The sequence below is a fragment of the Pelobates fuscus genome, chromosome 3 (genome assembly GCF_036172605.1).
Source record: "Pelobates fuscus isolate aPelFus1 chromosome 3, aPelFus1.pri, whole genome shotgun sequence".
Classification (NCBI taxonomy): Eukaryota; Metazoa; Chordata; class Amphibia; order Anura; family Pelobatidae; genus Pelobates; species Pelobates fuscus.
Genome location: NC_086319.1, coordinates 318201 through 336473, shown reverse-complemented (window position 1 = coordinate 336473; position 18273 = coordinate 318201). Strand labels below are relative to the sequence as shown.

Below are 18273 nucleotides of genomic sequence, written 5' to 3'. Positions count from 1 at the left end.
AGTGGACTGGCAGAGATTGGCAGTGTACATGCTGAAGGCCTGTCCCACCGGCTTGAAGGACACTGACCGCTTTTAGCTTACAGTGAAAAACTTTTTTTCTTTTTAAAGGCACGCTATTGTGACACCAGATATGAGTGGCAAAGTGGACTGGCAGAGGTTGGCAGAGTACACGCTGAAGGCCTGACACCCGCTTGAAGGACACTGACTGCTATTAGCTTACAGTGAAAAACGTTTTTCTTTTTAAAGGCACGCTATTGTGACACCAGATATGAGTGGCAAAGTACACTGACAGAGGTTGGCAGAGTACACGCTGAAGGCCTGACACCCGCTTGAAGGACACTGACTGCTATTAGCTTACAGTGAAAAACTTTTTTTTCTTTTTAAAGTCACGCTATTGTGACACCAGATATGAGTGGCAAAGTGGACTGGCAGAGGTTGGCAGAGTACACGCTGAAGGCCTGACACCTGCTTGAAGGACACTGACTGCTATTAGCTTACAGTGAAAAACTTTTTTTTCTTTTTAAAGTCACGCTATTGTGACACCAGATATGAGTGGCAAAGTGGACTGGCAGAGGTTGGCAGAGTACACGCTGAAGGCCTGACACCCGCTTGAAGGACACTGACTGCTATTAGCTTACAGTGAAAAACTTTTTTTTCTTTTTAAAGGCACGCTTTTGTGACACCAGATATGAGTGGCAAAGTACACTGGCAGAGGTTGGCAGAGTACACGCTGAAGGCCTGACACCCAGACGCTTGCAGACAACTAACTGCTATTCAATCTATTACAGTGAAAAAAATTTTTTGGTTTTTAAATGCAAGCTATTGTGACACCAGATATGAGTGGTGGCACTGGGCAAGTGGGCACAGTATCCACTGTGAGCCTGACACAGAAGCTGGCAGGCAGGCAACTGCAATTACATTACACAAAAAAAAAAGGAAAAAAAAGCAGACTGATGTTCTAGCCCTAAAAAGGGCTTTTCGGGGTGCTGTCCTTACAGCAGAGATCAGATGAGTCCTTCAGGATTGTAGTGGACACTGAATACCCTAGGTTTTCTTGGCCTAATACCCCTAATTGCCCCTCATAGTATTTAATTCCACCATTATCCATAGTACTCATTATTCTTCTCAACATTTATGGCTGGATACCCTATAGTACTTGTGACAAACTGCCATTTGCCACTGGGCATTAGAGAGGGGACTTATTGCTAGCCTCCTGCTCTGCGACTATGGCCCTGGGATGTATTGCCCTTGAAGAATTGTATTTGGGCATCATGGATTTTTATTCTACTATTTCTGGCCCTTTAACTGTGTTGTACAAAGAAAGGGTTTGTACTTTTTAACTGGCACTTCGGATGCAGTCGAAGTGCCGAAGTGCCGAAGTAGTCGAAGTAGTCGAAGTGGCCGCCATTAGACAGTTGAACACGTGGCGGCGGCCATTTTAATGCAGTCGAACGCGGTCAGCGGTGTGTGCTGTCAAATCCCTGGAACGGAAATCGGCCACACATTTGAACGAACACCGCAGACCTGTACCTTCCCCTGCCCTTCGACACTGCGGCTGGAGACTAAGTCCCGTTTGAAGATTCGAACACACGTTCGAACGTGACTTTGTCATTTTGGCGTAAAATAGACCTCCATTATACTATTGAACACTGCTAAAACGCGACCCCGGTTCCACTTCGACAGAAGTCGAAGTGCGTTCAACGATTCGAACGCCGCCTTCGGATGGGACTTTGTTACTTTTCAGGGCAGAATTAGAGCCTGAAGAATTAGAGCCACACAGCCTGAATCTGTGGAACTGTTTTGGGCATGCAAACAGGTGTGCGGTCGGTCCAAAGAGACTTTTTAATATTTCTGGAACCACTGGATGGATTTTCACGAATTTTGAATATGTTGTTCCACAAGTTGTGTTGTTCATAAAAATGTAAAATGATGCAAAATGAGAAAGTTATAGAAATTTATAAAAAGTATTAGTTTTAGCTTGGAGATAATTGAGTAGATACAGTAAGAAACTCAATTATCTCCCAAGCAGAGGGGAGGGAATCCGTGGGATGTAACCGTTATCTGGTTGGTTAATGCCTAATTGCCTGTGGGCGTCTCCCTTGCAGGGGAGCACTGCATAAAAGCAGAGTACCTGCCATTAAACATCAGATCTTCTTGACCCTCAATACGTAGCCTTGTCTTGTTATTGGAGGGAACTGCTATATCACACTGGGGATTGCTATGCTCTGCATACTCCCTTGAGCTTTAATCACTTAGCTCTTGTTCCTGATATGCTCTCCTGGAGGAGAGGTCTTCCCCACATGGTCCTGGAGGACAGAAGCTGATTCCAGGGTGGACGGGAGACGGCGCAGCTCCAGTTAAGCTACAGCGGTTGTGGAGTCTGCGGTGGTTGTGGTGTCCAGTGCAGTGCTTGTGGTCCTCGGCGCAAGCTAGGAAGCATCCATCAACAGAAGGATTCCGTTACAGTACTCAGAAACAATGAACTTTTCGTGAACCAATACAGTACAAAACACATACTCTGATGTTTTCATGAACCCAATCTATGCCATTTAACATTCAATAGCATTATTTATTCTCCGAATGATCACTTTTAGTGGAAAAGTTAACTCACTGATATAAAAGCTGAGGGCTTTTGCAATGTTGCTTTCTCGAACATCACACGAACCAGAGGAGCTAAAAGATGTCATTGATAACTTGTATTTTCCTGGTTCTTTCAGCTCCGTTACGAATTCATGAGTATTCTCATCAACTGTAAATAGGTTTGTGGAGTTACCTAAAATGTGAAATAAATAAATAAAGCAGTGCTTCACAGAGAGAGAATAATTCATTAAGGTCATCAACAATCCAAGGAAAATCCAAGCAGATCAATATCCTTACCTGGGGAATCAATGTATCATTACAAGAGTAATACTGTAATTAATATTACACCAGGAGTAACATTAACGAATATTACACGAAGAGTAATACTGTAACAAATATTACACAAAGAGTAATACAGCTACGACTATTACACCAAGCATAATACTGTAACAAATATTATACAGAGAGTAACACTGCAACAAATATTATACCGAGAGTAACACTGTAACAAATATTATACAGAGAGTAAAACAGCTACGAATATTACACGAAGAGTAATACTGTAACAAATATTATACCGAGAGTAACACTGTAACAAATATTATACCGAGAGTAATACAGCTAAAAATATTACTCCAGGAGTAATACTAACGAATATTACACCAAGAGTAATACTGTAACAGATATTACACAAAGAGTAATACAGCTACGAATATTACACCAAGCATAATACTGTAACAAATATTACACCAAAACTAATACTGTAACACATATTACACCAAGAGTAATACTGTAACAAATAATATACAGAGAGTAATACAGCTACGAATATTATACCGAGAGTAACACTGTAACAAATATTATATCGAGAGTAATACTGTAACAAATAATATACAGAGAGTAATACAGCTATGAATATTACACCAAGAGTAACACTGTAACCAATATTACACTGGATAATCAGTAGGAAAGTTACACCTCCGTATGGATTATACCATTAATACTGACCTTCTCTGTGGATATAAATGGTGAAGCCATCGAATGCCGAAGGAGCCTTCGGGGGAAGCCAGTTTATGGAGACTTTGAACTGTGACAGTGAATGAGCGCGTATTGGACTATTTGCAGCTAGGGGGCTTATTGTGGTGGGATTTTCAAACTCTGAAGGGATTTCATTGATAAAACCTTCACCATCTGGCAGTATGGGTTCGTTTCCCCACCAGTATGGCTGAGATATAGTTTCATTATTTGTAGCATTATAACTGCTCCAGTAAGATGAATTGGTCTCTGCAAGATTCTCAGTTACTGTCCTATAATCCGGTTTTATCAAGACTTCTCCTGAATTACTTCCACTGATCTCCTCCACATTGCTGTCATTTATCAGGATTATTTGTATCGAAATATTTCTGGGTGGATAAGGAACTAAAAAATAATGAAAATAAAATGGTGCGATAAGAACACTACGTTATGTTGTACATTACTAAACATTTTAACACGACATATCCTATCATGGGATAAGAGAATCCTTTTTCTGTCACCAGCGAGAGTTATTTGAATAACTAGTTAGAAATATAATAATAGAGGTCAGGTACCTATTTACAAAAATTCTAAAATTAGTAAATGGAGTGATTTGCAGTTTTGCCCATTTGCAGTAAGGTTTCATGTAAGAATATTTTATTACCTGTCCTGTGCTGCCGGGGTTTATGTCCAACACCGCTGTATTCCACCAATGTGCTTTTATTAAATGAGACCTCCGACACCAACTGGAATGTTACGTTACTATAGCAAGTGCCAGGGAGCCAGTGATTAAAAACAGTTTTTCCCTTAAAGAAATCTGGGAAGAACACATCAACATTATGGACCTACAATTAACCAGTCATAAAATAATTGAGTCTTTTGCTTCAGCATTCCTTAGTCGGCCACATATGGATCACAGAGAACAAGCTGGCACACAGCGGGTGGTGATATCCACCTTAACCCCACTCACTGCAACAATCAAACACCTTCACTGCACCCATCATTGCAAACCAAAAGAACCCACTCACTGTATCCATCAACCCAACTCACTGCATCCATCAACCCCACTCACTGCACCCATAATTGCAAACTAAAAGAACCCAATCCCTGTATCCATCAACCCAACTCACTGTATCCATCAACCCAACACACTGCAACCATCATACCCCACACTGCATCCATCAACCCCACTCACTGCACCCATCATTGCAAACCAAAAGAACCCACTCACTGTATCCAGCAACCCAACTCACTGCAACCATCAACCCAACTCACTGCATCCATCAACCCCACTCACTGCACCCATCATTGCAAACCAAAATAACCCACTCACTGTATCCATCAACCCAACTCACTGTATCCATCAACCCAACTCACTGTAACCATCATCCCACACACTGCACCCATCAACCCACACATTGCATCCATCAACCCCACTCACTGCACCCAGTAAACCCATTTTTTGCACCCATCAACCCTTCTCACTGCACCCAATAAACCCACTCACTGCACCCAATAAACCCAACTCACTGCACCCAATAAACCCAACTCACTGCACCCAATAAACACAACTCACTGCACCCAATAAATCCAACATACTGCACCCATCAATCCACGCACTGCACCCATCAATCCACGCACTGCAACCATCAACCCCACTCACTGCATCCATCAACCCCATTCACTGCAATCATCGTTCCACACAAATCACTGCAATCATCTTTCCACACACTGCATCTACCAAATTCACGCACTGCACCCATCTTTGCACCCAATGAACCCACTCACTGAATTCATCAACCTCACTCACAGCACCCAAAAAAAAACAACTCACTGCAACCATCAACCCACTCATTGCATCCATCAACCCCACTCACTGCACCCATCATTGAACCCAATTAACCCACTCACTGTATCCATCAACCCAGTTCACTGCACCCATCAACCCCACACACTGCACCCAATGAACCCAACTCACTGCAACCATCAACCAAACTCACTGCAATAATCAACCGATCTCAAAACACTCATAAATCCCATGCGCTGAATCCATCAACCCTTCACTCACCCACACTGCATTCATAGCTTCTGCACACTCCTTTCATCACTCCACACATGCTGCATCCACCACTGTGTGATGGAGCTCCTGTACTTCGATCGAGTACCTGCACCAAGTTTGCTTCCTCTCCTATATCAGGGACACAAAGCTTGACTGGGATCGCTGAGGGCCTTTTTCACCCTGGACCAGGCTATTGTGATTATAGTTCTGGAAACCCTTAAGTTACCAGACCCGCTATACACCCATAGATGCCACCTTACCTAAATATGCATATGGTTCTATGCTTTTGATTTATCTTTTTATCTATACTTCTGTTTTCTTTTACTCTACCATACTCCCCTTACACACCTTAGCCTTGGAAGGGCGATATTGGTGCCAGTGGTATATTAACCTATCCTTGTCTAGCAAATGTGTTATACTCAGTTCACTCTTTTTTAAATTAATGTGCAAGTTTATAGCACATATCTGACTACTCATGTCCTAAGTAATCTAAATGGTCCGTTCAGTTTCTTCAGCCTACTATTCTTGAATTCTCTATCCTGATATATATATATCCTACCTTAAAACAAAACATTGTGCCTAAATATCAAATGTCACATCTTTTTGCATCTTGAATCTCTATATATCTTGATACCGTTGTTGTGGTATACTGAGGCTGTTTGTTAATTTGTGCACAAAAAAAATAAAGAATAAAAAAAAAAAAAACAACCATACAATAGCCCCACATGGCATACATCCCCAAACAGCCCTGATCTGAGTGCCCAAGTTGTCTAAATAGCACTCAGATCTATGCAATATAGGGAATATGCCACCGTGGCAAAGTTCTGACTGGCCGCAAACGTGGTCCTAGCTCAAAATAGTTTTAGGTCGTTTGGTGCTTTTGCCGGTCAACTTTCGGGAGCTCCTGCATCCAAAATACGGGGTGCTCCCCCTGGCTCTAAGGGGACATTTTGTTCCTCTTGTTTTCAGGCACTTTCCCTCCAAAAAGCGCTCTACTAGTGGGTCTCAAAGTGGTTCAAATACCCCGGATCAAGTTGTATCGCTGAGGTGACCAGAAATCCCAAAGTCCTCATGTCAAAATTAGTTCCACAGCGGTCGCGGCTAAGTACAGTGGGGACCATTCATGGGTTTGTTCAAGTGAACGGCCGCCTGGGAGCTAGAGTTTGGTTCCATTTGAATGAAGGGAAAGTGCCGAACCAGCTGCTAATGATGGCTGGGCATGGTAACTCCGAATGGGTTCTCCGAGCCGGAGCATAGTCGATGGGCAGGAGGCCAGTTTCCACACTACTTCAGAAGTTCATGGCAAACTTTTGTGGGAAGGAGCCTTTGTACAATCACATCTATTTATACCCCCAAAGCCTCATTTACATACAATAGGGTTACAGTGGTACCCAGTAGCAATATGGACTTGGGATAGTAACCAATTACACTACATATCACAAGCCAACCAATAGCAGTATGGACTTGAGATAGCAACCAATTACACTACATATCCCAAGTCAACCAATATCAGTATAAACGTAGGATTGTAACCAATTACACTACATATCCCAAGCCAACCAAAAGCAGTATGAACTTCGGATAGTAACCAATTACACTACATATCCCAAGCCAACCAAAAGCAGTATGAACTTCGGATAGTAACCAATTACACTACATATCCCAAGGCAGATACAACAATGGACAATCAACACATTCAATCCAATACAGAGGAATAAATAGGATAGGTAAAAATATAGGCACTCATAACAACACAACATAAAGCAGAAAAAGGGTCTCTGGGCACCGTCAATCTGTTGTAATACGGGCATCCATGGCCACTCATCCACAGGGACAACAGGGGCTCTTGGGACCAGGTCCATAGCCTGTGGGCAGGAGGCTAGCCTTTACGCCTCTCCAGAAGGCCGTGCATTTGACCTTCCATCACACACTGTATCCATTGATACTACACCACTCCACTAATCAGTCCCCACTCACAGCACCCATCACAACACATACTCATTAACCACACTTACTGCGCCCTTCACCTCTCACATACAGTACCCATCGCCCCCACTGCATCCCTCACTTCTTACACTGCATCTATTACTCCTCACACTGCTTCGACCACCACTGCATCCCTCACTTCTCACACTGCATCCATCACTCCTCATGCACTGTGTCCATTATTCCTTGCATACTGTACATATCAGTCCCCACTCAAACACTGTATCCATCACTCCTCACGCGCTGCATCCATCCCTACTCACATACTGTACATATCGGGGCCGGTGCAAGGACTTTTGCCACCCTAGGCAAAAGAAAAATTTGCCGCCCCCCCATGTGACATCACAATGCCTCACCCATATGATCTGCCATATGAACTAACGCCAGTGCTGCACACAGTGTGTGTTAACATTAAAAAGCCTGCAGGGACAGGCTATAGACACCAGAACCACAGTGGTTCTGGGGACTATAGTGTCCCTTTAATGTGAGGTAAATTAGAAAGTAATGTCACTAATAATATACCAGATTGCCTACTTACAACCAGATGAGGATGGTGATGGGCTCTGGCTGCAGTCTGGCTCCACTGGTCTGGTGTAGAACAGGCTCCCTGGAGGCTGTTTGTAACGGTGGTCACAAAATTCAATGTTCTGTGAGAACGTGAAGCAGCCCCATTTTTGGGGCCCCTTGCACAGCTCAGGGGTCTGGGCCCCAGGGCCTGATGGTTAGTATGCCCATAAGGCCCACCCATAAGTCCATCTACATGTTCCACTCACGAGTTCGCTCACAGAGAGTGGAGTGTGTAGGGGCAGGGCCGGATTAACATAGGGGATAATGGAGCTGCAGCTCCAGGCCCAGGCCCATGGAATAGGCCCAATGATGTAAAAAAACAACAACTTTTTTTTTCACCTTTTTTTTTAGGCTGCCTGGCCGGTGCCGATATTGCAGTAATACCGGCAATACAAATGCCGGTATTCTTCTCAGCATAAACAGAGATTACTCTGCAATACCATTAGCAGCCAGTAGGGGTCACTGTGTGTGTGGACAGAGGCAGGGATAGGAAGTTAGAGCATATACCTGCATCTCTCTACTCACTGATGTGCGGGGGAGCAGCTGCACGGCACAGAGAGTCCAGACAGCAGATTCCAGCCTGCAGAGACAGACTACAGCTCAGGAAAGTGAGGGATGGGGTAAAGGCTGCCGGGAGACTTGGGGACACTGAGACACTAGGGGATACTCTGAGACATGGGGACACATGGAGACCTCTGCGGACGCTGAGACACTTGGGGACACATGGAGACACAGGGACACAGACACACATGGGGACACTGAGACATGTACACACACACACACACACATGGGGACACTGAAACACTAGGGGACACTGAGACACTAGGGGATGCTGGGAGACATGCGGACACAGAGACATGGGGAAACAGACACACATCGGGACATAGACATGGGGACTCTGAGACACTTGGGGACACTGGGAGACACACAATGTCCCCAAGTGTCTCAGTGTCCCTATGTCTCCCAACCAGTGTCCCTGTTGTCTCAGTGTCCCCATGTCTCCCAGTGTCCCCATGTCTGCCAGTGTACCCAGGAGACATGGGGACACAGAGAAATGGGAACACTGGGAGACATGGGGCACTGAGACAATGTGATACATAGTCTTAGTGTCCCCAAGTGTCTCAGTGTCCAAATGTCTAAAAGTATCCCCTAGTGACATGGGGACACTGGGAGACATGGGGACACAGACACTAGGGGACAATGGGTAACATGGGGACACAGGGAGACACTGGGAGCAATCCATCTATACAGCAGAATCAAACTAAGCAGTTTTTTGGTGTTTTCACAGATTTTTCTCTGTCACTCTTTGAGATTTACATCATATGATGTCACACATACATAATTAGTTATGCAAATTAGTAAGGCCTGTATTTTTTTCCAAGAAAGGTGGCAACCCTAACTACTCTTCACATACTCTTGCTTAAGTATGGAAACTTAAGAGACAAAACTTGTGTGGAAACAAAACTTGTGTGGAAACAAAACTTGTGTGGACTGGCTGAAATGAAATTAGTTAAGGTAATGCTGACTTTGGTCTCTCTAACACTGTGGTATGTTCCCTTTCTTCTACACTCACTACATCCACCTTTTCTCAGTCTCTGACTGTATACCAGGAGCTTCTGCCTGCTAGTAAGAAGGCAAGGAGACAAGTGGACATGTGAGTGCTAGGGGACAGTCCTTAGAAAACATGGAGCGAGCCCATCATTAGACACATTTAAGCCAAGCTCAGAATGCTGTTGGCCTGCATGCATGATTGGCAGGCAGCCTGACATGCATTCATGCCAGGCTAGCCTTCCAATTCTTTGGGCAGACACACCTCCTTTTTGGGCATGTTCGGCCCTTTCGGAAGATCTTGTTACATGATCCGCGTCAGTGGCCCACCCTTTTACACCTCCCATTGACTTCCTGCTTCACTGGACACTGCTGTTAGGGGGTATGGATTTACATGAAAGATGAAAGCATGAACTAGAGAGAGATTAGTATATTTGAAGAGAATCTGAGTTTCCTTATAGCTGCATCCTATGAGTTTCCTTCCGGCAACATCTCCACCAGATACATAACGCTTGAGAGGTATGACTGTTTTAGTGTTTTTGGTCAATAAGATTCTGTACTTAGGCCCCTCATAATTGTCATCACCAGGCCCACTGGGCCCTTATTCTCGCCCTGTGTAGGGGATGTGTTATGTGTTATTGTAGAGGATCTAAAGTGTGTGCTTATGGAATGTAGTGTATGCAGTTTGTAATGCAGTGTGTGTGTGTGTTGTGGAAGCAGTGTGTTTTTGTGTAAGGGATAGAAAGCAGTGTGTGTTTGTGTATACGGGATGTGTTGTGTGTAAGGGATGCAGTGGGTAAATCAGTGTTTATATGTGTAAGGGATGCAAGGTGTGTTTCTGTGTATGTAAGGGATGTAGTGTGTTTGTCTGTGTGTGTAAGTGAAGAAGTGTGTTTTTGCGTGTGTGTGTGTAAGGGATGCATTGTGTGTTTATGTGTATGTGTTCAAAGGATGCATTGTCTGTGTGTAAGGGTTGAATTGAGTGTGTGTGTAATGGATGCATTGTGTGTTTCTCTGTGTGTAAGTGAAGCATGTTTCTGGTGTTTAGGGATGCATTGTGTGTGTGAAAAAGAGAGGTTTTGGAGCTGAGTCCTACCAGCCCCTTTGTGCTTCTCTTTCCCCCCTTCCCCAGCCTCTCTCCCCTCCTGTCCTTTAGTGCTCTCCCCTGCCCCACTGACCCTTAATTATCTCCCCTGTCCCTCAGTGATCTCTCTGCCCCCTTTCCCGTAGTGCTCTCCCCTCCTGTCTCTTAGATCTCTCCTCTTCTGTCTCTTAGAGCCCTCCCCTCCTATCTCCTAGTGCTCTCTCCTACCCCCCCACCCCCCATGTGCTCCCCCCCATCCCTTAGAGCTCACCACTGTCCCTTAGTGGTCTCTCCTCTCCTCCCCTGTCCCATAGTGGTCTCTACTCTCCTCCTTAGTGGTCTCTCCTCTCCCCCCCTTTCCATTTGTGGTCTCTTCTCTCCCCCCACCCTCTCTAAGTAGTCTCTCCTCTCATTCCACCCTCCCCTAGTGGTCTCTCCTCCACCCCTCCTCCCTCCCTTAGTGGTCTCTCCTCTCCCACCCCCCTTAGTGGTCCCTCCCCACCCCCACGTTCTTCTCCTCACCCCCTCCCTAACTTAGCAGACTCACTTGTGTTCTCACACGTTGTTTTGTCCCCACCCATGTTCTCCTCACCCTCCCTCCCATGTTCTCCTCACCCCCTCTCCCCCTCTCCCTCTCAGTGGACCCCCTTACCCTGTGTAGCATGGCAGACCTTCTCTCCGGTCCGTGGTACAGGAGCTTCTGTTTCCTGTACCCGGACGGACTAACAGCAAGTGCACACTGAGTGAGCACTTCCTATCAGTCCGGCCGGGTACAGGAAATGGATGTTCCTGTACATAGTTACATAGTTACATAGTTACATAGTTACATAGTTACGTAGCTGAAAAGAGACTTGCGTCCATCAAGTTCAGCCTTCCTCACATATGTTTTTTGCTGTTGATCCAAAAGAAGGCAAAAAAACCAGTTTGAAGCACTTCCAATTTTGCAACAAGCTAGGAAAAAAATTCCTTCTTGACCCCAGAATGGCAGTCAGATTTATCCTTGGATCAAGCACTTATTACCCTACATTGAAAGATTATATCCTTGAATATTCTGTTTTTGCAAGTATGCATCTAGTAGCTGTTTGAACATCTGTATGGACTCTGATAAAACCACTTCTTCAGGCAAAGAATTCCACATCCTGATTGTTCTTACAGTAAAAAAAAACTTTCCTTTGCCTTAGACGAAATCTTCTTTCTTCTAGTCTAAACGCATGACCTCGTGTCCTATGTAAAGTCCGGTTTGTGAATAGATTTCCACACAATGGTTTGTATTGGCCTCGAATATATTTGTATAATGTTATCATAGCCCCTCTCAGGCGACGTTTTTCTAAACTAAATAGGTTTACATTTGTTAACCTTTCTTCATAGCTGATATGTTCCATTCCTTTTATTAATTTTGTAGCCCGCCTCTGCACTTTTTCTAGTGCCATAATATCCTTCTTTAGAACAGGTGCCCAAAATTGCACAGCATATTCAATGTGTGGTCTTACCAGTGATTTATAAAGAGGCAAAATGATATTCTCGTCCTGAGAATGAATGCCCTTTTTCATGCATGACAATACCCTACTGGCCTTGGCCACTGCTGATTGACATTGCACATTGTTGCATAGTTTGTTGTCTATAACAATTCCCAAGTCCTTTTCGTGTGTTGTTATCCCTAATTCGCTTCCATTAAGGGTATACGTTGCTTGTGTATTCTTTACGCCGAAGTGCATAACTTTGCATTTTCTGTACCTCGGACCGGGGTGGAGCTCAGCCCCGCTATGGATTAATGTTGGCATATCATCCGGTGGAATTAAGTGTTGTATCCTGGCTATGTTTTTCAGATGAAAGTAAGCAGATTTTATTACGGAGGAAATCTGCTGTTTAATTAATAGTCCAGAGTCAACCAGAACTCCGAGGTTTCGTACCTTTGATGAACTAATGAGTTCAGAGCCTCCAAGCTCCAGGCCAGTTGGGTGATCATGGGATATTTTTGTTGCCAAAACTCTGTTTTGTCCGTGTTCACTTTAAGCCAACTAGCATTCATCCATTCTATGAGGTCTGCTAAGCAACTGTTAATGAGGTATGTTGGGTCTGTGGTATCTGGAGCAAAGGAGAAGTAGAGTTGTGTGTCATCAGCGTAACAATGATACCTTAGGCCATGTCGTCTAATGATGTCTCCAGTGGTAGCAAGTAAATTGTGAATAGCAAGGGAGACAAGATGGATCCTTGTGAAACTCTGCAGGCCACTTCTGTTGGTGCCGATGAGCTGGATCCTGATGTTACTCTCTGTGCTCTACCAGTGAGGAAAGACTTAAACCAGTTAAGGACTGTGCCTTCTAGACTACAGATGTGCTGCAAGCACTCTATTAAAATCCTGTGGTCAATGGTGTCAAATATAGCTGAGAGATCCAAGAGGATTAGGATGGAGTAATCACCTTTGTATCTTGCCATAAGGAGATCATTTAGCACTCGGACTAGCGCTGTTTCAGTGTTGTGGCGGCATCTTAAACCTGACTGGAAGGGATCAAGCTTGATAGATGGGCCTCCAGTTGAGTTGCCACTAAGTTTCAAATTATTTTCCCCAGAAATGGAAGGTTGGATACTGGTCTGTAATTAGCCATCCAATCTGGGTCTAATAAAGGTTTCTTTAGGAGTGGTTTTACCACAGCTTCTTTTAGAGGATCTGGGAAGTCTCCAGTTTTTAGTGAACACAGCACTATTTTTGGGAGGGCTGGGGCGAGTGTTCCAATGCATGCAGATATAAGCTGAGTTGGAGCAGGGTCTAAGTCACGAGTAGTAGGGTATAACTTTTGCATAGTTCTTTTAATTTCCTTTATATCCACATTTGTAAAAGTGGACCATAAACCGGGGCAATCTGGTATTCCATTGTAGTGGTTCTGGTGTGTAACTGTTTGGCCTGCTCGTATTGAGAAAATATTTTCTCTGAAGAAGATTGCAAATGCTTCACACTTATTTTGAGAAAAGTTGGTGGGGATATGCATGCATGCTGGTTTGCAGAGCCTTTCTACTGTGCGAAACAGTTGCCTGGGTCTATTGTGGGAGAGTGCAATTTTGTGTGATAAAAATAAAGATTTTTTTATTCAAGAGTTATCTTGAATTGATATTCATTTAGATGTTTGGTAAGATCAGCTTTATCTTCTGGATCATGTGTCCTGCGCCACTTTCTCATGAGTTTACGTCCTGTTTTCTTCATTTCTCTGATGGTGCTATCAAACCACGGTGCATTGTTGTGGGTTTTGACAGTGCGTATGCATGTTGGTGCAATGCTTTCTATGGTGTCTCTCATGGTTTTGTTGTAGAGTCAGACTATGGAGCTGGGGTCTTCACAGGTGCCCGTTAGTTCACTTAGATCCATATGTGATGTTACATCCAATGGCGTCACCCCTTTTAATGAGCAGTGTTTGACCAGGTTCTGAGGCTGGGGTTTAGTTGATTGTGATACAATGGAGAAGTGAATGGAGTGGTGGTCTGACCAAACAACTGGATTTACAGTTACTGGTGACACTTATATTCTAGACTGGAACACTAGATCAAGTGTACGACCTTTTCTGATGCATTCATCAAGCTGAGCAGATCCAAGCAGGGATAGGGTGTCATCAATCCAAGTGTTGAAGTCTCCTAATATAAGCCATCTGGGGTGTTCAATGATAAAACCAGTCAAAAGGTCTGAGAGTTCCTGAAGAAATTTCTTCCCATCTCCTTGGGGTCTGTATATCAAAAGAATCCGGAATCCTCTATCTATTGAGAGGCTAACTGCTACGCATTCAAAAGATTGGGGTTTGTGGACTGATATTGGTCTGGGATTTAAGGATGGTTCACACAGATCATAACTCCACCTGCCTTGCAATATTGTCTTGGGTAATTGCCTGGAATAGCTGCCTCTAGAATCGGCCCCGCATTTTCATTTAGCCATGATTCTTTAATGCACGCTAATTTGCATGTTTTGATAAGGTCGGCAATAATAGCTGTTTTGTTCCTTATTGATCTGGCAATCTTGGGATTCTGAATTTTTGCTCTGTACTTTGGAAACAGTGTGTCCACACAGAGGTTTCCTTGATTTGAAAGAGCGGTTTTTGTGGCTTCTAGGTTGAATCACTTCAATTGGGCTTGCAGGTAGACAGGGTGAGCAGCTGTGATAGTGTCAGGAGATTGAACCTTAAGTTTTGATTTTCCTCCACGACAGCCCCTATCAGTCCCTTTGAAGATGCCAAGTGATTTTAGGGTAACTACTAGTGAGGAACTGAGTGCAGCGACTGCTTTTTGGGGTCTTAGGGAATACAAATATGAGGGAGTATAGGTGATCATTCCCTCAGCGGGTGAAGGAGTTAAAATTGCTTCTAGTTTTTGTAGGAATTTTAGCAGTGGGGGCTGGTTTCATTGTCCTGCTCTATTTTAGTTAAAATTACATAAGAATAGATCTTAATTACCTAGGAGGTCTAGCCAGCATTGAAAGGGTTATTCTAACTGTCAGCTAAACTTTTACGACCTTACGCTGCGCTCTGAGGAATTCCGTTCTCTGTGTGAAACTTTTTCTTTGTCTCTGTGAAAGACAGTCATAAATCTTGTCTTAGCCATTGGGAGATGTTTTTACATAGCCATTTGTATTGCATATTCATGTTATACTAAAATGTCATTGATTATTGTCACGCATGTTACTTATTATTATTATTTTAAAAATGTCACAATAAATTGTATCTATTTTTATAACAAATTGTGATTTTATTTATATGGTATACATTTCACTTACAAGATAACGATCTTTGGGATCTAAGAATTGAAATAGTGGGCAATTCTCAACTGTTTACTATTATTATCCCATAAATATCCCCACAGTCCCCACTCACAAACTGCATCCATCACTCCTCACATACTGTACACGTCAGTCCCCACTCACACACTGCGTCCATCACTCCTCACATACTGTACACGTCAGTCCCCACTCACACACTGCGTCCATCACTCCTCACATACTGTACACGTCAGTCCCCACTCACACACTGCGTCCATCACTCCTCACATACTATACACGTCAGTCCCCACTCATACACTGTGTCCATCACTCCTCACATACTGTACACGTCAGTCCCCACTCACACACTGCGTCCATCACTCCTCACATACTGTACACGTCAGTCCCCACTCACACACTGTGTCCATCACTCCTCACATACTGTACACGTCAGTCCCCACTCACACACTGTGTCCATCACTCCTCACATACTGTACATGTCAGTCCCCACTCACACACTGTGTCCATCACTCCTCACATACTGTACACGTCAGTCCCCACTCATACAGTGTATCCATCACTCCTCACATACTGTACACATCAGTCCCCACTCACACACTGCGTCCATCACTCCTCACATACTGTACACGTCAGTCCCCACTCACACACTGCGTCCATCACTCCTCACATACTGTACATGTCAGTCCCCACTCACACACTGCGTCCATAACTATAGCAAACTGTTGTATGTTCATAAAGATATTATGGTCTTACCTTTATATAACATAGAACGAAAATTTGACCCTTCCCAGTAACTTATATTTACTCTTGTGAACACATTGAATTTTTCTGGATATTGTACTTCAAAAAGAACTCCTGTTTCTGGAGAAGGTTTATAATCATAAATAAAAACGTTGCTCACTGGAAGGGGTTCTGGGAAAGACATAAAACTTTATATATAACAGCAAATTTATTGAAATCAACAGATATTCTGACATGAATTGAGAATTATACTCCTTTATTTAACTGTACATTTTCGAAAAAGAAACACACCCAAACAAGACAAACGCAGACAAACTAAAGTGAGAATTGTAAAATATTCTAACTGAATTTAAAAGTTAAGACTAAACTAGCCAAAATCAGCTATTCTTCTGGTTCAATTACTTTGGCTTTTAATCCCTTAAGGATCAAACTTCTGGAATAAAGGGGAATCATGACATGTCACACATGTCATGTGTCCTTAAGGGGTTAAAGGACCACTGTAGGCACCCAGACCACTTCAGCTTAATGAAGTGGTCTGGGTGCCTGGTCCAGCTAGGATTTTATTAAAGACACGGAGGCTCATATTATGCATAACTCTTTCTTTATTTCCTCAGCAGCAAAGATAGAGGAATATAAATATTATCAAAAACGAAAGAAAAAACTGTACAGGCACAACAAGCAGCCAATCACATAATAGAGGAAGTAGCTATATAAGTCCTGTGTCTCCCACAATCCCCCTCTTTCTTTGCTGCTTCCTCAGACAGCTAAGTATTTTACTTGAGCTCTCCTACTCATTGCATTTTGTTTTGTGATGTTTACTTGTGGTTCATGTTTCTGATTATGCTTATTACTATTATTGTTGTTTTTATTCATTGTTGATATTTTCTGGTACCTACATCGTTGGTGTATTTGGGGGTTCCCCTGGGACTTTGCCCGCCGCGGGCTGTTTTTCCCCTCCCTCCCATCCCTGTTTGCCGCTTCTCAGTGCTATCACTCTGCCGCGTGGGTCCTTCTCTGTGACCGCGGCTGAGTGTGCTCGTTTCCCCTCTCGCGGGCTGCTCGCGCGGGTAGGTGCACGCGCCCCTTCGCCCGCCGGGAGCCGGTCGGCAAGCGCACTCTGACACGTGCGGCGGCCATTTTGGGCGGTCACTCGCATCACCCTGTTCTGCCGTGCGGTCGGTCCCTGTCCTTCTCCGGGTTCCCCTGCTACACCAACGATCAGGTTTAGCTTGCTTTCTGTTCTGCTGGGTTAATCAACCCATTTCTAGTGTTTCCTTTTCGGCTTATATTAGTGCCCGTTTTTCTATTGTGCCTCATTATGCAGGATAGCAAGGATGGGCCTACTGACCCCTCTGGGGATTTCCCAATAGATAACACTGAGGGTGCTATGGCCTCTCAGGAGCTCCATTATTAGAAGCTACTATGGCTTCCTCCCTTCAAAAGGCTATTGCCTCCGCTATGGGGGCTGTCTCATCCTCCTTTACCCAGTCACTTCACTCTGTGTTTTTGCCTCCCATGGCTACCCCTAACCCCCTGGGTGTGGGGTCCCCTTCCCCTGCCCAAACTGTGCCGGGTGCCCGTAAGGCGAAGGCAAAGTCTCGACATATCGGCTCCCACTCCTCGATGCAGGCTTTGCCTGCCATGACTGACACGCCTCTGGCGGTCGCAGATAGCGCGCATCCCACGCGCACAAGAGCCCCTGGCTGGGCTAAAAAGGCTAGATTGTGGAAACGGGCTAGAGCCCTGGATGATGGGTCGGATACCGACCGGAGTGTGGAAGATGATTCCGATATTATGGAATATGACTCCTATGTTGAGGGCGAGTCAGGCGAGGATCAACCCCCTACAGGTGTAACCCCTTCTGGGTCCTCTGCCAACCCCCGAGGAAAAGTGCCAGACCCCGCTGGGGATGATAATAAAGGGCTTTTAGACCCACAG

The 18273-nt window shown here is 44.3% G+C and overlaps 1 protein-coding gene across 5 annotated transcripts in view; it reads right to left on the bottom strand.

The window, feature by feature from the left end:
• Positions 1–18273, bottom strand: part of PTPRO (protein tyrosine phosphatase receptor type O) — a 550218-nt gene that overhangs the window by 470921 nt on the left and 61024 nt on the right. For all 5 annotated transcript variants that reach the window (XM_063446603.1, XM_063446604.1, XM_063446607.1 and 2 more), the window contains exons 3-6: positions 16348–16506; positions 4259–4411; positions 3589–3999; positions 2612–2773 (exon numbers count right to left, since the gene is read on the bottom strand). In XM_063446603.1, coding sequence (XP_063302673.1) covers positions 2612–2773; positions 3589–3999; positions 4259–4411; positions 16348–16506 — 885 coding nt within the window. The remainder of the gene's footprint in view (positions 1–2611; positions 2774–3588; positions 4000–4258; positions 4412–16347; positions 16507–18273) is intronic.